The sequence below is a fragment of the Cyprinus carpio genome, chromosome A12 (genome assembly GCF_018340385.1).
Source record: "Cyprinus carpio isolate SPL01 chromosome A12, ASM1834038v1, whole genome shotgun sequence".
Taxonomy (NCBI): domain Eukaryota; kingdom Metazoa; phylum Chordata; class Actinopteri; order Cypriniformes; family Cyprinidae; genus Cyprinus; species Cyprinus carpio.
Window position 1 is genome coordinate 16,335,038 of NC_056583.1, and position 16,132 is coordinate 16,351,169.

A 16,132-nucleotide genomic window follows, 5' to 3' on the forward strand; every position below is an offset into this window, starting at 1 on the left:
TTGAATAACCCTCTCCAGTTACACAGCCTGCAATGATTTAGTGTTAAACTCTACTTTTTAAATGTGTTCATGTGTATCTGGGTGTGTTACGGGTCAGTGTTTTCATTTGTTTTTGTGCAGCAGTAGATCTGGGTGCTATGACAGAATATACTGTGTGAGATTTTGTTATACTGTGGTAGATATATTTGTACCAGCTGTATTAATATAGAATTCAATTGATGTTCTGTTGATCAGAAATTAGAGTCAGTACTATTTATATTAGATTTACTGCTTTGAGTATTTTAAAACTCAATTGTTACATATTCTGAAGCTGTTTACTGAATACACACTAATGTTCAAAAGTTTAGGGTTGGTTTGATTTTTTTAAAAAGAGATAAATACTTTAATTCAAGGAGGATTAAATTGATCAAAAGTGATTAAATTGATCAGAAGTGACTGTTTAACATTGGTAGAATTGATAGAATACATTATATATATTAACGAGACCTAAAAAAATTACATCACAGTTTTCAAAAAAAAAAAAAAAAAAAAATTAAGCAGCACAGCTGTTTTTAATATTATGATATTAAATATTTCTAGAGCACCAAATCAGCATATTAGAATAATTAATGAAGGATCATGTGACACTGAAGAATGGAGTAATGGCTGCTGAAAATTCAGCTTTGCATCACAGAAATAAATAAAATTGTAAAAATATTTCACAATATTAATGCTTTTATTTTATTTTTTATTGGAAATTTATTTGTGCATGCTCATTGCCCCCATTTTTAACATTCAGATTGCTTTTAAGGTCAATTTAAAATGAATCTTTAAAAAACACTAATAATTTAATATGATTAAATGTAATCTTTAACAAATCTTAAAATGAATATCCATTATTTCTTTTCATGTACAGTAGCATGACGGTGATATAAGATTTGTTCAGCATGTTCTTAAATTATACTGTAGATCTTATCCATGAGCAACCAGGTAATCACATTTCTGTGTAATGTTCATAAAACCATTCTTTTCGTGCAACAAGTTAAGGGTGGTTTTATAGACAATTTACATATTAATATGTCTTGCACATGTTTCATGAATGAGGCTCATAGTGTTTGTGTTTCAGGAAGCCTCAACGTTTAGCTGTGCTGTTCTTCACCACCTGCCCACATTCCCTCACATCTGCGTCGAGCGTGACAGAGTAGAGGTAGCATACTCTGCATTTGGCTGAATGCAGAAAACACATACTGTAGCGGTGTCCAAATCTGCCTTTTGTGTGTCTGCTTAATATAGCTACAGTGTGAGCTGTTGTATTAGTTACAGCATGTGTCAGGAAACTCTCCTAGTTTAGCCCATCTGCATGATTGAAACAAGAAACAGTTCAATCTTGGCTTGCCGTTGTCTGTCAGCATTGCAGCTTCACTCTGGGGTTCCATCGTACGAGCTCCCGGTGTCATACTGTTGGCGCCCTGGTAGAGCTGGTTGCTATGGCAACAGCTGTCTCGGGTGGAGGGGGCTAGTTTGAGAAGAAAACCTGTGCTTCAGTTTCAAGTGCCGATAGGAACATTCTTGAGCACAAAACCCTGTCAGAATCTTGTCGTTAATGATTAGTGGCTTGCTTACCACCTCGCCCAGACAAAAGGGAATTCCTGTCATCCACGACAACTTCAGCAGAGAAAAAATAAGGGATGGTGTCCATTTCTATACTTTATACTACATGTCAGAGCTCCCATGCTGCGATTAAAATAAGAGCTAATTTTATGTACGTTCAAACTTAAAATGTTCTTTCATCAGATTGTCATTTGCAGATTGTTATAGTGTGTGGTGGTGTTTTTTATGGAAGCTTGTTTATGAAAAAACAAAAATAATTAAATAAAAAAAATTGCGAGATGTAAACTCAAGATTCTGAAAAAAGTAGCCAGAATTCTGAGAATTTTCTATTCCGTGGCGGAAACAGGCTTCCATTGTTTATTGCGCAATAACCAACAGTGATTGCCTTGATCACGTGACTCTGATTATGCTTGTGATTTATGGGGTGGTCAAACAGCACTTTAAGTTCCATTGACTCCCATTCATACGTGTGCAAATGTGGGAGACAGGAAATGCAAGCTCATGTGAATTATGCTGCATTCAAAGTTCAAGTCTGATGAACCTGCAAATTTGTATCACATAAAAATGTGTGACCAATAGAAGACTGATATGTCACAGCATGAACTTCAGAACAAACTTTAGATCTGCAGGATTACAGCATTGCAGCAATGTGGAGTAGATTGCATGTTTACATTTTTGTTGCATTTCATGTTGAACTATGTTTTTTATTTTAGTTTTTTTCAACTTCATATTACAACCATTGAGGTGTCTGTGGAAATTTTGCACAATCAGAGTCTAGCATGACCATGACTTTAGATTGCGTGGCAGTGTAACAATGAAAACAGCACGAGCCTTGCTGTCCAATTCACATTCAACTGACTCTTAGAAATGATTCTTTTTAATGCAAGTTTCCTCGTAATTTAGCCGTTTCAATCAGATTCACTCAGTCAGCGAATAGATCAGACTTCACAACTGATGCCCTCACTGAACTGTGAGTCATTTTTCTGTTCTGGGAATCATGAGGTCTGCAAGGCTTAAATCATTTTATTTACCGACTGGCTGTTCATGTGATGTTTAAATAAAATTATGTACTTGTAACAAATGTGAATAATTTTTCTATTCTAAAAAATCATTCAAATAATTCAAAAACGAATAAAAATAGTAATTATTATGTAGTGTATACATGTATAAAATAATATTAGTTATTGAAAATAGGTTTTTAATTAATTTAATAGGAGCTTAATTAGTCCATGAGGCATATGTGACAGGAAAACAAATATCATGCAATATATGATTAGGAGTCACGCAGTATTTGAACAGGCCCCCAGAGTTGTTTATGTAGTGGAAACGCTTTTGGATGGCTATATTATGTAAGCACATGGCCTGATAAGGAACAGCGAATGATGGTGCGAGGGAGATTCTTTATGTTTATCTTGCACAAGTCTTTCAAGTGGCCAACGATTAGATTAGAGAGGCATGCGTTAACTCTCCAATGGGGAGAGAGATATAAAGTGAAGAGGTGTCATTCTGGAGAGAGAAAGAGAGAGATATAGAAGGAGAGTACGGGTTCCTGTGATTTTAAGAGTAGTAGTAAATGTCAAAAGGAGGAAGGATAGCGTAAATAAGAGGAATGATTCATAGTCATGCTAATGAGAAGCCACTCTGACAGGTTCAGAGCTCTTTTCGTTCGAATTAACTTTAGCATTTGAGCGCCGCCAGGTTTAGAACAGCAGCTTTGAGTGGACACCATCTTGGCCTGATGACCTTGAACAAATATGTCACAGGAAGGCTTTAAGTGAAACACAGCACACAAACACAGATACTGAGAGAAACTGCCTGAAGTATCGTGAGCCTCAGCACACAGCTCATTCATTATTTCTGTCTGTGCAACGTCTGCTCTCCTCAAGTGCATGTAATTATCAAGATTATAAACAACTGAAGAGTGTACTTTAGTTTTAATGTCTGCTTATAGTGGTGTTTATGTTTTAAAGGACTAGTGCACACCCAAAACTGAAAAATGAAAATGATTTTGGGTGAATTATTCTGTATGCGGTTAAGTTAGTAAACAGCAAAGCACATATGATTTATGACCTTCATTATGCAACTGTACCAACTCTAAATGACACTTGTGATGAGCAGTACAGATATTTAAACAACACGACTCGTGTAAGTGAGTGTGAGCACCTCTCCGTGTGCTGTGATAAATAACCACTGTGTGACACCCAGCTTGTCCTGCTGATCACTCCAAAAAAAAAAAACTCCCAACACCTACTAACACTCCTCTCAAACCCACACACTGTGTGATAGCCCAAAGTGCGGACATTGGCCTGCTGGAACACTTTCTAGCCAGTTACAAGCATTATGTAATGAAGGCTAGTTGAGGTTCAGCCTCATGCTTATTCGTTTCTGGATTTACATGCATATTTATTGCTTTTTAATGAAAGTCAACTATGGAAATAGCAGCAGTGCTTAAATGCAGGAACAGTGCAGCCAATTATCAAAACAATTAAGGTTTTAATTTTATATAACCATGCCATTTGCTTTGTCAAAAAGTAGTTGGACATTACAAACCATATAAAAACTGTTGTAATTTAACTAATGATTTAATTGTATTACTCTCAGTGAATGCATTATGCTCATTAATGAGATAATCCTATCCTATTTATCTGTGTAACAGTGTTTGTTACTTCCAAAACAGAAGTCTTTGCTAATCCGTGTCTCTGTGTTCCTTGACAGTGGCCCATCCTCAGGAACCACACCATCCTCCAGGAAAACTGGTCATCCAGTGCTATAAGTGTGGGGAGCCATGCAAGGGAGAGGTTCTCCGGGTGCAATCCAAGCACTTCCATATAAAATGTTTCACATGCAAAGGTAAGATTTTACTACACAAAGGTATTTACTACACAGTGGCTGTCTGTTAGAACACCTTAATCTATTTGCAAACATTGTGAAAATGTCTGACAGCTCATTTCTTAGGTCAAGAATGGAGGATGAATATAGTAGCACCAAATTCCACTTTAGCCTGTTCGTCATTGTGGAAGTTATTTAATTACATTTAGTCATAGCTTCATCCAAGTCAAAAATGTGACCAAAGGATAAGACGAACAAAGCTGGCTCTGATAAAGCAGATGGCTTGTGGGGTTGAGTAGAGAGGAAACCAGAACTTCATTACCTGATGAATGAAACCAAAGTTAGTCCAAAGCTGTGTCATGCCCCTTCCGCACTACCACTGTAATTTAATTAAATGGGCCACTCATTCCTTGTCCAGTCTTCTATGTTCATGCCTGTTTTACGGACATCATTTGGCAGGAATTATGGAAAATCTGACTGAATTTGCTTGGTGAGTCTTTCTTGAAATGATATAGCCGGACAGCTTTGGCAGGAAGTAGTTTGAGTTTGTCATCACACATTTTTTATTTAGGCCTGTCATGGCTGTACATGAAGTTTGGACCTTCCTTATTTAGTTGAAGTGTTTTTGGCTGTCTCTCTAAAAGCTTATTTTCATTCTTTGCACTCCATATAGATCGGCCCTCAGGTTATATAAGAGAATGTAAGGTTTATGTGGTGGCGTGTTGCCAGTCACAAAGAGCAGACAACTCATTTCCTTCTGGAAACCTCAGCGAGTGCTCATTTGCTCAATGTACCTTCGTATACATGTAAGATAGCACTTAAAGAAGAAAAACGGTCCGTTTTTGCATTCTTGATTAATGTGCAGCACTTCAGTATGTGAAACACTGAGGACCTGTTGATAGATAACGGTGTCTTCAGCCGTTTGAATGTCATTGCCATGGCAACCATAACATTAGGTGTCTGCATCTGGCTGTAAAAACGTTATATGAGGGGTCTTGACAATAAATATCAGTGCGTCAATAAGCTCCTGTTCCCAACAATCCTTTAAACAGCCCTCAGAAGCTGAGGTCTCTCCGGGTTTTCTCTAATCTCACCTGAGCAGTTCACTTGTAGCTCCTCATTAATCACCTCAAACAAGGTCATAAATGAGAGTGCCCTGTCATCACTGAGATGAAAGACTATATGAGGTTTCTTTTTTTCTGCCAGTTAACGAATTTCAGTATTTTAATTGGTGTCTGTCTGCTCAACAATTTTATTTATTATATATACATATTTATAAATGTATTTTATTATATTATATTATGTTTTATTTTATTTCAGTATTTTAGTTTAAGAACAAATCTGTGATTTCGAATCAAAATAATGTCTAATATATTGCCTCGAGTGCTTTGTGAGTTCAGCCCTGCAGTGAGATGTCATGATGGGTGTATGAGCAGAGACATCATTACTATAGCAACCAATGCAAGGACACTGGATATTGATGATACTGTCAGTCACAAAATGGCAGTGTGGACGGTATAAGTCCTAAAGACTGGATTTTTATTTATTTTTTCAATTGGATTTGTTTGCATTTTGTGTGCTAGTCTAGGAAACTTCACAAGATTTACTTCACAAGCATGTGAATGGAAATGGAAAAATGGAAAAAATACCAAAATGGCCAGAACTAGTTCAAACCAGAACTTGTTAATAGTGAGAATTGGTCCCTATAATAAAGTGTTACCAAAAATGCTTTATTTAAAATATTTTAGATTCTGCACTATTTCTACTATGAAATTGGTAATGTGACTCTTTGTACAGACGGTCAGATATTCTTGCTTCCAAGCTCAAGATGCTCATTGGATCATTCACAAAATGATACTGGAGAACATAATCATCTGATTTTTCATGCAGCTCAAGTGGTGCTGCAATTAAAGCAGAAGATGGAAAAACCAAATGCATTCTGAAATTCTTGTTGATTTTTCAGTTCAACTTTTCACTCAAATTGTTACGCCCCTGATGGGTCGAATTTTATTATTATAAAATATTATTTATTATTTTAAACTTTTTACTCAGTGTTAAAATGTGCACATAAATTTTATATAACATACGTGTAACAGTAACATATATGCATTCTTATGCAAATGATACAAAGCTACACACAAACCAAATATATTCTGAAACTTATTTTGATTGCTGAATTCAAATTATGTTAAGCAATTTTCCATGAAAAAAAAAAAAAACTGACAATTTTGTATTAAATTAATAAAATGCAGAATAGAAACATTTTTAACAGTCTTTTGGATCACACTTTTTGAGTACCATGTGAGTAATGAATACTGAAATCATTCAGTACCATTATATATACTCAGAGTGTCATTGTTGTCCAGTTGTCCTGCATGGATGCATGGGCATTAACGTATATTAATCCTCATCTTTCCTAGATTGTCAAATATAGAACGAGTAAGACTATTAGTCTTTACTTGTGATCTATTTCTTAAACACAGAGGAGGGCAGGACAAGGGCTCAGGTTAAGCAGACTGGTGACTTGTAGTCCACTTACAAGGAATCCATAATCTAATGAATCTCCTGTATTTCTGGTCAATCAGCTCCATTCCTAGTAATCAGGATTCAGAATGTTGCATAAGGTCTGATGTTACTTTCTCTGTGGATACCTGGCAGGAGTGCTTCAGCTAAGGTGACATGCCAATACCTGAACTCTGGCAAGAGAAGGTTCAGTGCTCTACAGCTCAGTTGTAAGCTAATGAGCCTTGCTGTGCTCTATTAGTTTCATTTGTTCACTCTGAGCAGGCTCACTTTGACTGCTAGAGTGAGCATGTGCAGTCGACATCTCCAGCTCCGCTCCCCCCTTCTCTGTGGTGATCACTTTAAATTCCTGTCCATGTCTCACCCTGTCTTTCTTCACGTTCTCTTTCCCTCTCTTTCTCTCACTCTGTGTGTGAATGCTGTGTCAGTCTGCGAGCCTGTGTGTGCTATTTCAGGCATAGTCTCCGGGAGCTGTTAAAGCGCTGCAATGCTGGAAATAGCTCTGCTGATCCCCATTGGGAGGATAAGACGGCAGAGGAGGGGTCCGCACACCCCTCTGCAGAGACTGCCAGTCTGTCCGTGAATGTGTGTGTGTGTGTGTGTGTGTGTGTGCCAGTCACTCCGCAGCTGTGGGTTTGCATTAATGAGGAGTGGCAGACGCCCCTCAGGGTCAAGGGTTACGTGCCTGAACATGTCATTTCAAGCTGTCATTCTCACAGCCAAGAAGATGATGTCACGGGTTGGCTTCAAAGCAACAGAATCGTTTCACAAGTATTTGAACATTTCATTTATAGGAGGATGTGTTTTGATTAAGTTACTGCTGTTTTCATTGTATTCGAGTTTTTCAGTTCATGTTTCTTAAACTGAGAAATTGTTCCTACTGAAGAAAAGGAAACTGAATCACAATTTTTTCCATACTATGGAAGTCAATGGGGACCAGCAAATGTTAGGTTACCCACATTATTCAAAATATCTTATTTCATGTTCAGCAGAAGAAAGAAACTTCTAGATGTTTGGAACAAATTAAGGTTATCATGGCAGAATTTTCATTTTGAGTGAATTATCCACAAATATATGCAAGTTACACTATGATTCAAATGTTTGGGATTTTTATTATTTTGAAAGAAGTGTCTTATGTTCACCAAGGCTGAAAAGTTCATGAGCATAAATAGTCTTACTTCAAAAAGAATTTTAGATTTTACAGCATTTTACTGAACAGATTACTGTATATGCAGTATATATATATATATATATATATATATATATATATATATATATATATATATATATATATATATATATATATATATATATATAAAAAACTAAGCTCAACATATCTGCTTCAGACTCTATAGTAAAATCACTGCATAGACTTCAAATGTTAGTGCATTGCTGTCAACAGTGTTTTGTTGTTGTTGTTAGTTAGTTTTTACACACTAAGAGATGTGCTAATTGTTTACATAATAATATTTGGTTACACTTTAGTTTGGGAACCAATTCTCAATATTAACCAACCATTAACTAAGACTTTTGCATCAATAAACTTATAATTTGCTGCTTATTAATAGTTAGTAAGGTGTTACGGTTAGGTATGGTGTAGGATTAAGGGATCTAAAATATGGTTATTCAGAATAAGGCATAAATATGTGTTTTATAAGTGCTTATAAACTTATAAATGCTAGTAATATGCATGCTAATAAGCAACTCGTTAAAAGTGTGAATTGGTCCCTTAACTAAAGTGTTACCAATATTTTTTATGGTAACCGACAGGATGCTGGTGTGGTGGTGACAATAAATCTTAATTTGCATTTAATCTGGATTATTGTTTTAAGAGTTTTAACAGAGTTTTTTGTGTACGTGTGTGCTAAGGGCTAATGGGATTCTTTATTTAAAAAAAGTGGAGGCAGAGAAATTCAGGCAGTCCTTACTAAAATAGTGGAGAGGACAGTGGCACCTGTCACTGTCAGAGACGCACATTACCAACCAGCCAGACTCCATGTTGCACACATATAGACTCAAACACACACACACACACACACACTTTCCTTTCCTTCTCCCATTAACTAAACAGTTGTCAGTTGTAAAACAACCTCTCTAGTTTATGCAACCACACACACATTTCTCACTCAGTCTTTCTCTGTCACTCTCCAAAGTGGACAATCATAAAAGCCATTATAACTCATAACACGGTAAGCCATCGTGAAAGCAACAAACAATTTACTGCTCTCTCTAAAACCCATCATTAAGTCAGCAAGTTGCCTCGGATACAAAACACAAACTGTTATGCAGTGATGTGTGTCTGAAACTAGCCCTGTAATGTCAGATCGAAGGCTGTAATACTGTGGCTCCACGCATGCAGCTGGGACAGGAATGAATGAGGAGTCCAACCCGAGGTCATCCTAAGAATGTCCATGAATCCAATTTTTTACTTTATCTTGAGAAAATGGTTGCTCTGTTTGTGAATAATTGATTTAGCATAACAGCTTCACTTTGAAAAGTGTTAAAAAATTAACTTAGATTAGGGAGTGTTTTATCTGGCTATGATGTTGCAGATATATTTCTGTCTCACTTGAAAAATCCCAAAATACATCTATTTAATGTATCATTTTCTCAGGAATGATATTTATCAGAGACTTTTCCTTAAGTGTCCTGCTTCTCAGATTTTCATCTTCAGAGAAAGCGACTCAAGTAATCTCATTTAAGATTGTCTCTTCTAAGTTTATTACTTTACCTGAATACTGAGCTCAGAAAGTGACAATTCTGAGCAATTTTTTTTCTAGGTGAGTTATTATTATGGTACCATGTTTCTACCAGGTACCACCACAATCTATTTTTGTAAGAGCAGTAAAAATCAGCACTAACTAAAAATTCAAAATTCAAAAACATCTCTTATACTCACCAAAGCTGCATTTATTTGATCAAAATACAGTAACAAAAGTAATATTGTGAAATATCATTGTAATTTCAAATAATGGTTTTCTGTTTTAATATATTTTAAAAAGTAATTTATTCTTCAGTCTTCAGTATCACATGATCCTTCATGTGTCACATCATGTGCAATCATTCTAATATGGTGATTTGGTGCTTTTTTCTTATTATTAATGTTGAAAACAGTTGTGCTGCTTAATTTTCTGTGGAAATATTTAGGAAAATGATGGTATTTTTTCTGTCAGATATGATCAATTTATTGCATCCTAGTGGAATAAAAGTGTTAGTTTTTTTTTTTTTCTTTTTTTTTCTTTTTTTAAATAGTTATATAGTTTTTATAGTTATAGTACTGTAAGTCACCATAGGCATATCATAAAACTCTTCAATATGATATTCATAAGACACCTGAATAAATACCGTATCTTTGTGTGAGAAACAGGCTGAAATTTAAATCTTTATTCTGTGATAATTTTTCACTGCAGCCCAATCATTAAAACACTGAATGAAGTACGGGATCAGTCCAATTTATGAACATGTGAACCAGATCAACCGATTTATTGAGAAGATGGTCACAGTACATTTTTACTTCTCTGACGAATGCAGTGTTTTGGCTGAACTATTCTTTTAAACCTCTCCCACATATTCAGTCTGAGATCTCCGGTCATGAGGCTGGAGAGGCCTGGAGTACAACATGGTAGTACTTTGTTATAACGCTGTTGTTGGTAGTTTCACATGAGGAGTCTCAAATAAAGTAAAGAGAAACCAATGCTGAAAGAGTGCTATCCACAAAAGTGCAGGGGAGAAAGCAGGATGCTGGGAATCTCATTAAAATATTGATTAAGTGTGTGAAAGCTTGTTTGATGTCTGCATATACTGTATAGGAAACCCGGGGCGTTCTGCGCTTCTGCACTCTGTGTAGATTGCAACTTGGCTTTGTTTCTGAGGCTCTTTGCGTCATAGTATCTGAACTGGATCTGAACTGAAAAAAAGTCACATTTGAGTTGAATCAGATGGGCCTACTCTTCTTAAATCTTTCCAGTATTTCATATTAAACATTTTTTTTCCGTTTCCATTCAGACGGAGGCAGTTAGAGAGTGTGAGGATGGAGAGGATGTCTCAGTGATTGAGTTTATGGATAGATGTTTGTACTGGGAAGAGTTAACAGGATGTTCTGTTGAGGAGGGATCTGACAGACAGCCGAGAGCGTCATTACACTTGCGTCATTGTTCCCAACACACACGCACACACACACACACACACACACACACACACACACACACACACACACACACACACACACACACACACACACACACACACACACACACACACACACACACACAGTTGAACTCCCAGTCACTCCAGTCCATGTAACTAATGCTTCTCTTCTGTTAAGAAGATATGTTTTAAAACATATGTTTTAAAAGGTTATAGGCCTCCTGCGGACGTTTAGAAGGTTAGTATGATATATAAAGGTTATATAGTAGATATATAAGCAAATTTCCTCTAACAATACTAGTTTTGACCAGTAGGTGGTGCTGTGTGCATACTACTCTGATGCCCTAGTTTTTTTTATGATGTAGATTTGGTGTTGTCTCAAGATGGGACAACCAATTTGAAACATAACTGCAGACAGCCCAGGATAGTAGTGGCAGTTTTGTTCCTGTGGTCTGTGGTTACAAGATGTGCATGAAACAACATTAATGGGTATGACATTTTCTAAACTGGCATCCTGGCATTTTGTACCCTGTCAGTGAAGGTTACCCAAATGCCAGACACAATCGAGGGGACTGGCTGCGACTCTTACACAACTCTCTCTCTCTGCTGCTAATCATTGCTGTCTCCACAGCCACCTGCTTGTCACATTCATCTGTCTAAATGGACTTAATCTTCCAGAAACAGAAGACAGATTCAATGAAGCAAAAGATTTGATAAGAGCTATGAGAATGGGAGTACAAATAACATTTTGGATTTGTGTTGAAATCTTAATGTGAAAGTCAGTTTATTCATTTTGGCAAAGATGGGAATGAATCTCCTTAGCTATATTATCAATCAAACTATATTTGCACCACTTTTACTAACTAGATATGTATACATATGTACTATTTTGTGTTTGATATTTCTATAAATCAAAATGCCCAAACCAGGGCCCAGAGGCCAAAGTTGGCCAGTGATGACCTTTGATTTGTCCCGATGCCATATCACAACATTAGAAAAAAAAAAAAAACATATCTTTGTTTCTAATTTATATATATATATTTTTTTTTTTTTTGCATTAAAATGTGAAAAATCAATTTGAAGTGAATTTGCTTTAAAAAAAAAATGTAAAAATCTCATGGTCACACATTAATAAAGTCCATGAAACCATGAGGTTTAATAATGAGTCACAAAGGTGTTGAAATTTGGCCTACTGTAGGTTTCCCAAAGGAATTGCTAGGTTAAATAATAAAAATATACAATTAAAATAAAAATAATCAAAAAATAAGATGAGGAAAATAAGAGTATTAATAGTTGGTAATGTTATAAACTAGTAATAGTTAGTAAAAATAAGAATTTTTTTTTTTTTTTTTTTTTTTACATGAGAGAACTGTGAACAGGCAAATATGTTGTTAAATTATTAAATGATATAATATAAATATGCAGAACTTCAAGTAAATATTTAATCATACTTGTGCCAAACACATTAAGCTGTGGTGCTAAAACCGGAGATGGGGGTTTGAATGAGGTCTGCATCATTTGCTGTTTCTTCTCCATTTTGCCCATATTTTCCTGTGAAATGTACACTCCTTTTCATAAAATGGTCAAAATCTGTGGCCCTTATATATTCACAGGTTGGAATGTATTAGGATAGACAGAGAAAGACAGATAGAGAGAAAAAGAAGAACATAGAGGAAGTGAGAAAAAAGGGGGCTTGTTGAGAAGAGGATATCATGTGGCGCTAAACAAGCTGTTAAATATCAGTCTTCGTCTGCCAAGGAGCTTTCAGACAGATCTGGCATGTGTGATGGCAGGATTACACATAGACACGCTTGCCAAGAGGACACAGACCTAACACACCTATTCATGCAGACCTATATAAAGTGTCTGAACTTGTGCCAGAGTCTTGAAAGCTCAGGAAATTTTCAGGGTACCAATCTCTCTTTATGTGCTTTGTCCTGAGAAACATCGGCCAAGATGAGCGTAAGCCCCCTGCCCTTATGTTTGCTGGCAACCAAAATGTGTAAATCCCAGTGTAAAAGAGATTAACTAGTGTGACTACCGAGTTGTGTTTCAAAACTCAACGAGAGCCAAACAAAGTGTCATTTATTTGGAAGCGGATGGTGTGTGTTTCAACAATGTGTTTCGAATTCCACTCAAGACTGTCTTCTACTGAAAGATCTCATTAAACTAATTATTCTTATTTCTGATTTCTTTGTTTTTGAATTGACATTCAGTGTGCGGTTGTGACCTGGCTCAAGGTGGTTTCTTCATGAAGAACGGGGAGTACCTATGCACACTGGACTACCAGAGGCTACATGGCACTCGCTGTAATGGCTGTGGAGATTTTGTTGAAGGAGAGGTGGTCACTGCTCTTGGGAAGACCTATCATCCCACATGTTTCGTCTGCACTGTTTGCAAGTAAGAGTTTACCAAAAGCAAGCCCATTTCATCCACATTAAAACATGTATGGTTTATAGTTGCATGTGAACAAAAAGCTGAATTAGCCTTGAACTTGCTAACACAGTAAGTTAGCTAGTAGGCCACGAGTAGTTAATTTGCCATTCAAGTACACAACACAGCACAGTTTTCTATTTTAATATATTTTAAATACTTTTGATCAAATGAATGTATCCTTGCAGAATAAAAGTATTAATTTCCTTTTTTTTTCTTATAAAAAAAATAACTGACCCCAAACTTATTAATGGTAGTGTAAATGCCTAAATGTCTTTGCATCCTTTTTCTGTTGCCAGACGGCCATTTCCCGCTGGTGATCGAGTCACGTTTAATGGAAAAGACTGTCTCTGCCAGCGTTGCATCCGGCCAGCTTCCCCGACTCCCAAAGACATCAGCGCCTCTAGTAGTGAGTTCACACTTGCGCATACATGTGTGTTTGTGCTTATTGGTTAAGTTTTAGTGTCCTACTCAGATTTCAGCTTGCCACAATCCTCCCCTTTTATAGATGTGTTAGATTGTGTAGTTTATACATGTGTTGACAGGTCTTGATACTGCTCAGGACTCAAGGTCATTGCTGCTAGTTGGAAACTCACTGTCTCTCAATCCCATCATAAGCTATATGCTTTGGTTTCCTCAGCATCTAAATCCACTGTTTGGAATATCAGAAACCATGATGTGATGCATTTTGGAAAATCTGACATCTGGATTTGTAGTTTTTTCAAAGGAGTAGTTCACCCCAGAATGAAAGTTCTGTCATCATTTATTCACCATCAAGTTGTTCCAAACCTGTAGGAGTTTCTTTCTTCTGTTGAACATACAGTAAAAGAAAGTATTTTGAAGAATGTGTGTCGCCAAACAGTTTCTGGTCCCTATTGATTTCTGTAGTGTGGGGGAAAAAAATACTATGGATGTCAATGGGGAACAGAAACTCTTTGGTTCAACAGAAGAAAGAAACTCATACAGGTTTTGAACAGATTTCGAATAGATTTTTAAAAGGTTGTGTATTGCACTCTTTATTAGCAATGTTCTAAAATCCAGTCAGAATTCATTTGAAACCTCAAAGCAACACACTGACAACCACCACAAACACTTAGGCAAGTATGAAGCAGTGCTTATACCAGTCAGAATACATGTGCTGTACGTTATCAACATAGGAATGCCTTGGCAACCATCCACAGCACCTAAACACCACGATGGCTTTTACACAGGGAAGTTTTTTTTCCCCAATATACTGTTTTAATAAGGATCCCTGCTTCTTTCCAGACTTCTCTAGGGTTCCTTGAGTTGAAAGATTGCTTAGACAAATTTCTGTGCTGGCAACCAGGGAAAAGCTGATCTCCTTAAAATGTTTCTCTCTTTGATTTCTCTCACTCTTTTATCTCACTTTGAGGAAGATCTTCATCCTCCTCCGGTAGATTAGGGGTCCTTTTTGCATAATTTAAGCTGCGGGGCCCCAGGAGTCAAGCAGACAGGCACATAGAATGAGAGAGGCTCAGAGCCAAGGAAAAGCTCAGAGCACTCCAGTGCCTGCTGGTTGTCCCATTGTCTCACTTAAATTTGTTGGCCTTCTGCTTTCTGATACATTCTAGACTGATGGATGCTGACAGATCAGGGCTCCATATATGTGTAGGATGTGCCGATTTCCTGAGGCTTGGGATTTCCTTATTATAGTAAATGGCTCTAGTCATTATACTCAAATTGTCATAAAGTAGGGAATCGTTGTTACATAACAACATCAGGTGATGGACAATTACAGGAGCAATTTAGCAATGAATAGCTGCTGTGTTGCAGAGGAGAGAATTAGTGTAATTCTAAGCATTGCATCATGGGATTGAGTTGATTGAAAAAACATTGTGTAGACCAAGTATTGGTGAAGTTGGGTGAAGTGACGATTTTTGCTTGGGTGGGAAAAAGGTGCAGGAAGGATACACACACACACATTACTGTTCAAGAACATATATAAAAAGCGACAGTAAATAAAGACAATGTTAAAAATGATTTCATATAAAAGCTGTTTTTAACTCTCTATTCATCAAGGAATTCTGAAAAAATATATCCACAAAAATATTAAGCAGAACAACTGTTTTCAGCATGATAACAATACGCTACTTGAGCACCAAATCCTAATATTAAAATAATTTCTGCAGGATCATATGACACTGAAGACAGTAAAATAATACTTTAAAATAAGTAAAATAATTTACTGAGTAAAATAATGTCAATTTCAAAATAAACTAATTTCATAATATTGCTGTTTTTACTATAATTTTGTATCTAATAAATGCAGCTTTGGTGAACATAAGAGACTTCTTTCAAAAGCATTTAAAAACCTTTCCTACTCCAAACTTTTGAACAAATATAATAAAAGAAATGATAATATGCTACAAGTGTTTTTAGACATCACAGCATTATAATGTACAGTATGAAAAATATTCTCTCTTTTTTTTTACCATGTTAACTTTAAATGAGTGTTATCCTAATGTACATGTAAAAAAGGGAAAATTAAATATTTGCCGATATGGTATCACTATTTTAGTCATAATCATGAATTTTATTTTAATCTGTCCATGCACTTCCTCTTTCTGTCTCTTTCCTGTCTTCCTTTCAC

The 16,132-nt window shown here is 36.3% G+C and overlaps 1 protein-coding gene across 6 annotated transcripts in view; it reads left to right on the forward strand.

Moving 5' to 3' along the window:
- The window catches only part of LOC109090510 (actin-binding LIM protein 1-like), a 69,924-nt gene that overhangs the window by 23,789 nt on the left and 30,003 nt on the right, over nt 1-16,132 (forward strand). For all 6 annotated transcript variants that reach the window (XM_042767828.1, XM_042767824.1, XM_042767829.1 and 3 more), the window contains exons 2-4: nt 4,306-4,440; nt 13,305-13,488; nt 13,821-13,930. In XM_042767828.1, the coding sequence (XP_042623762.1) occupies nt 4,306-4,440; nt 13,305-13,488; nt 13,821-13,930 (429 nt within the window). The remainder of the gene's footprint in view (nt 1-4,305; nt 4,441-13,304; nt 13,489-13,820; nt 13,931-16,132) is intronic.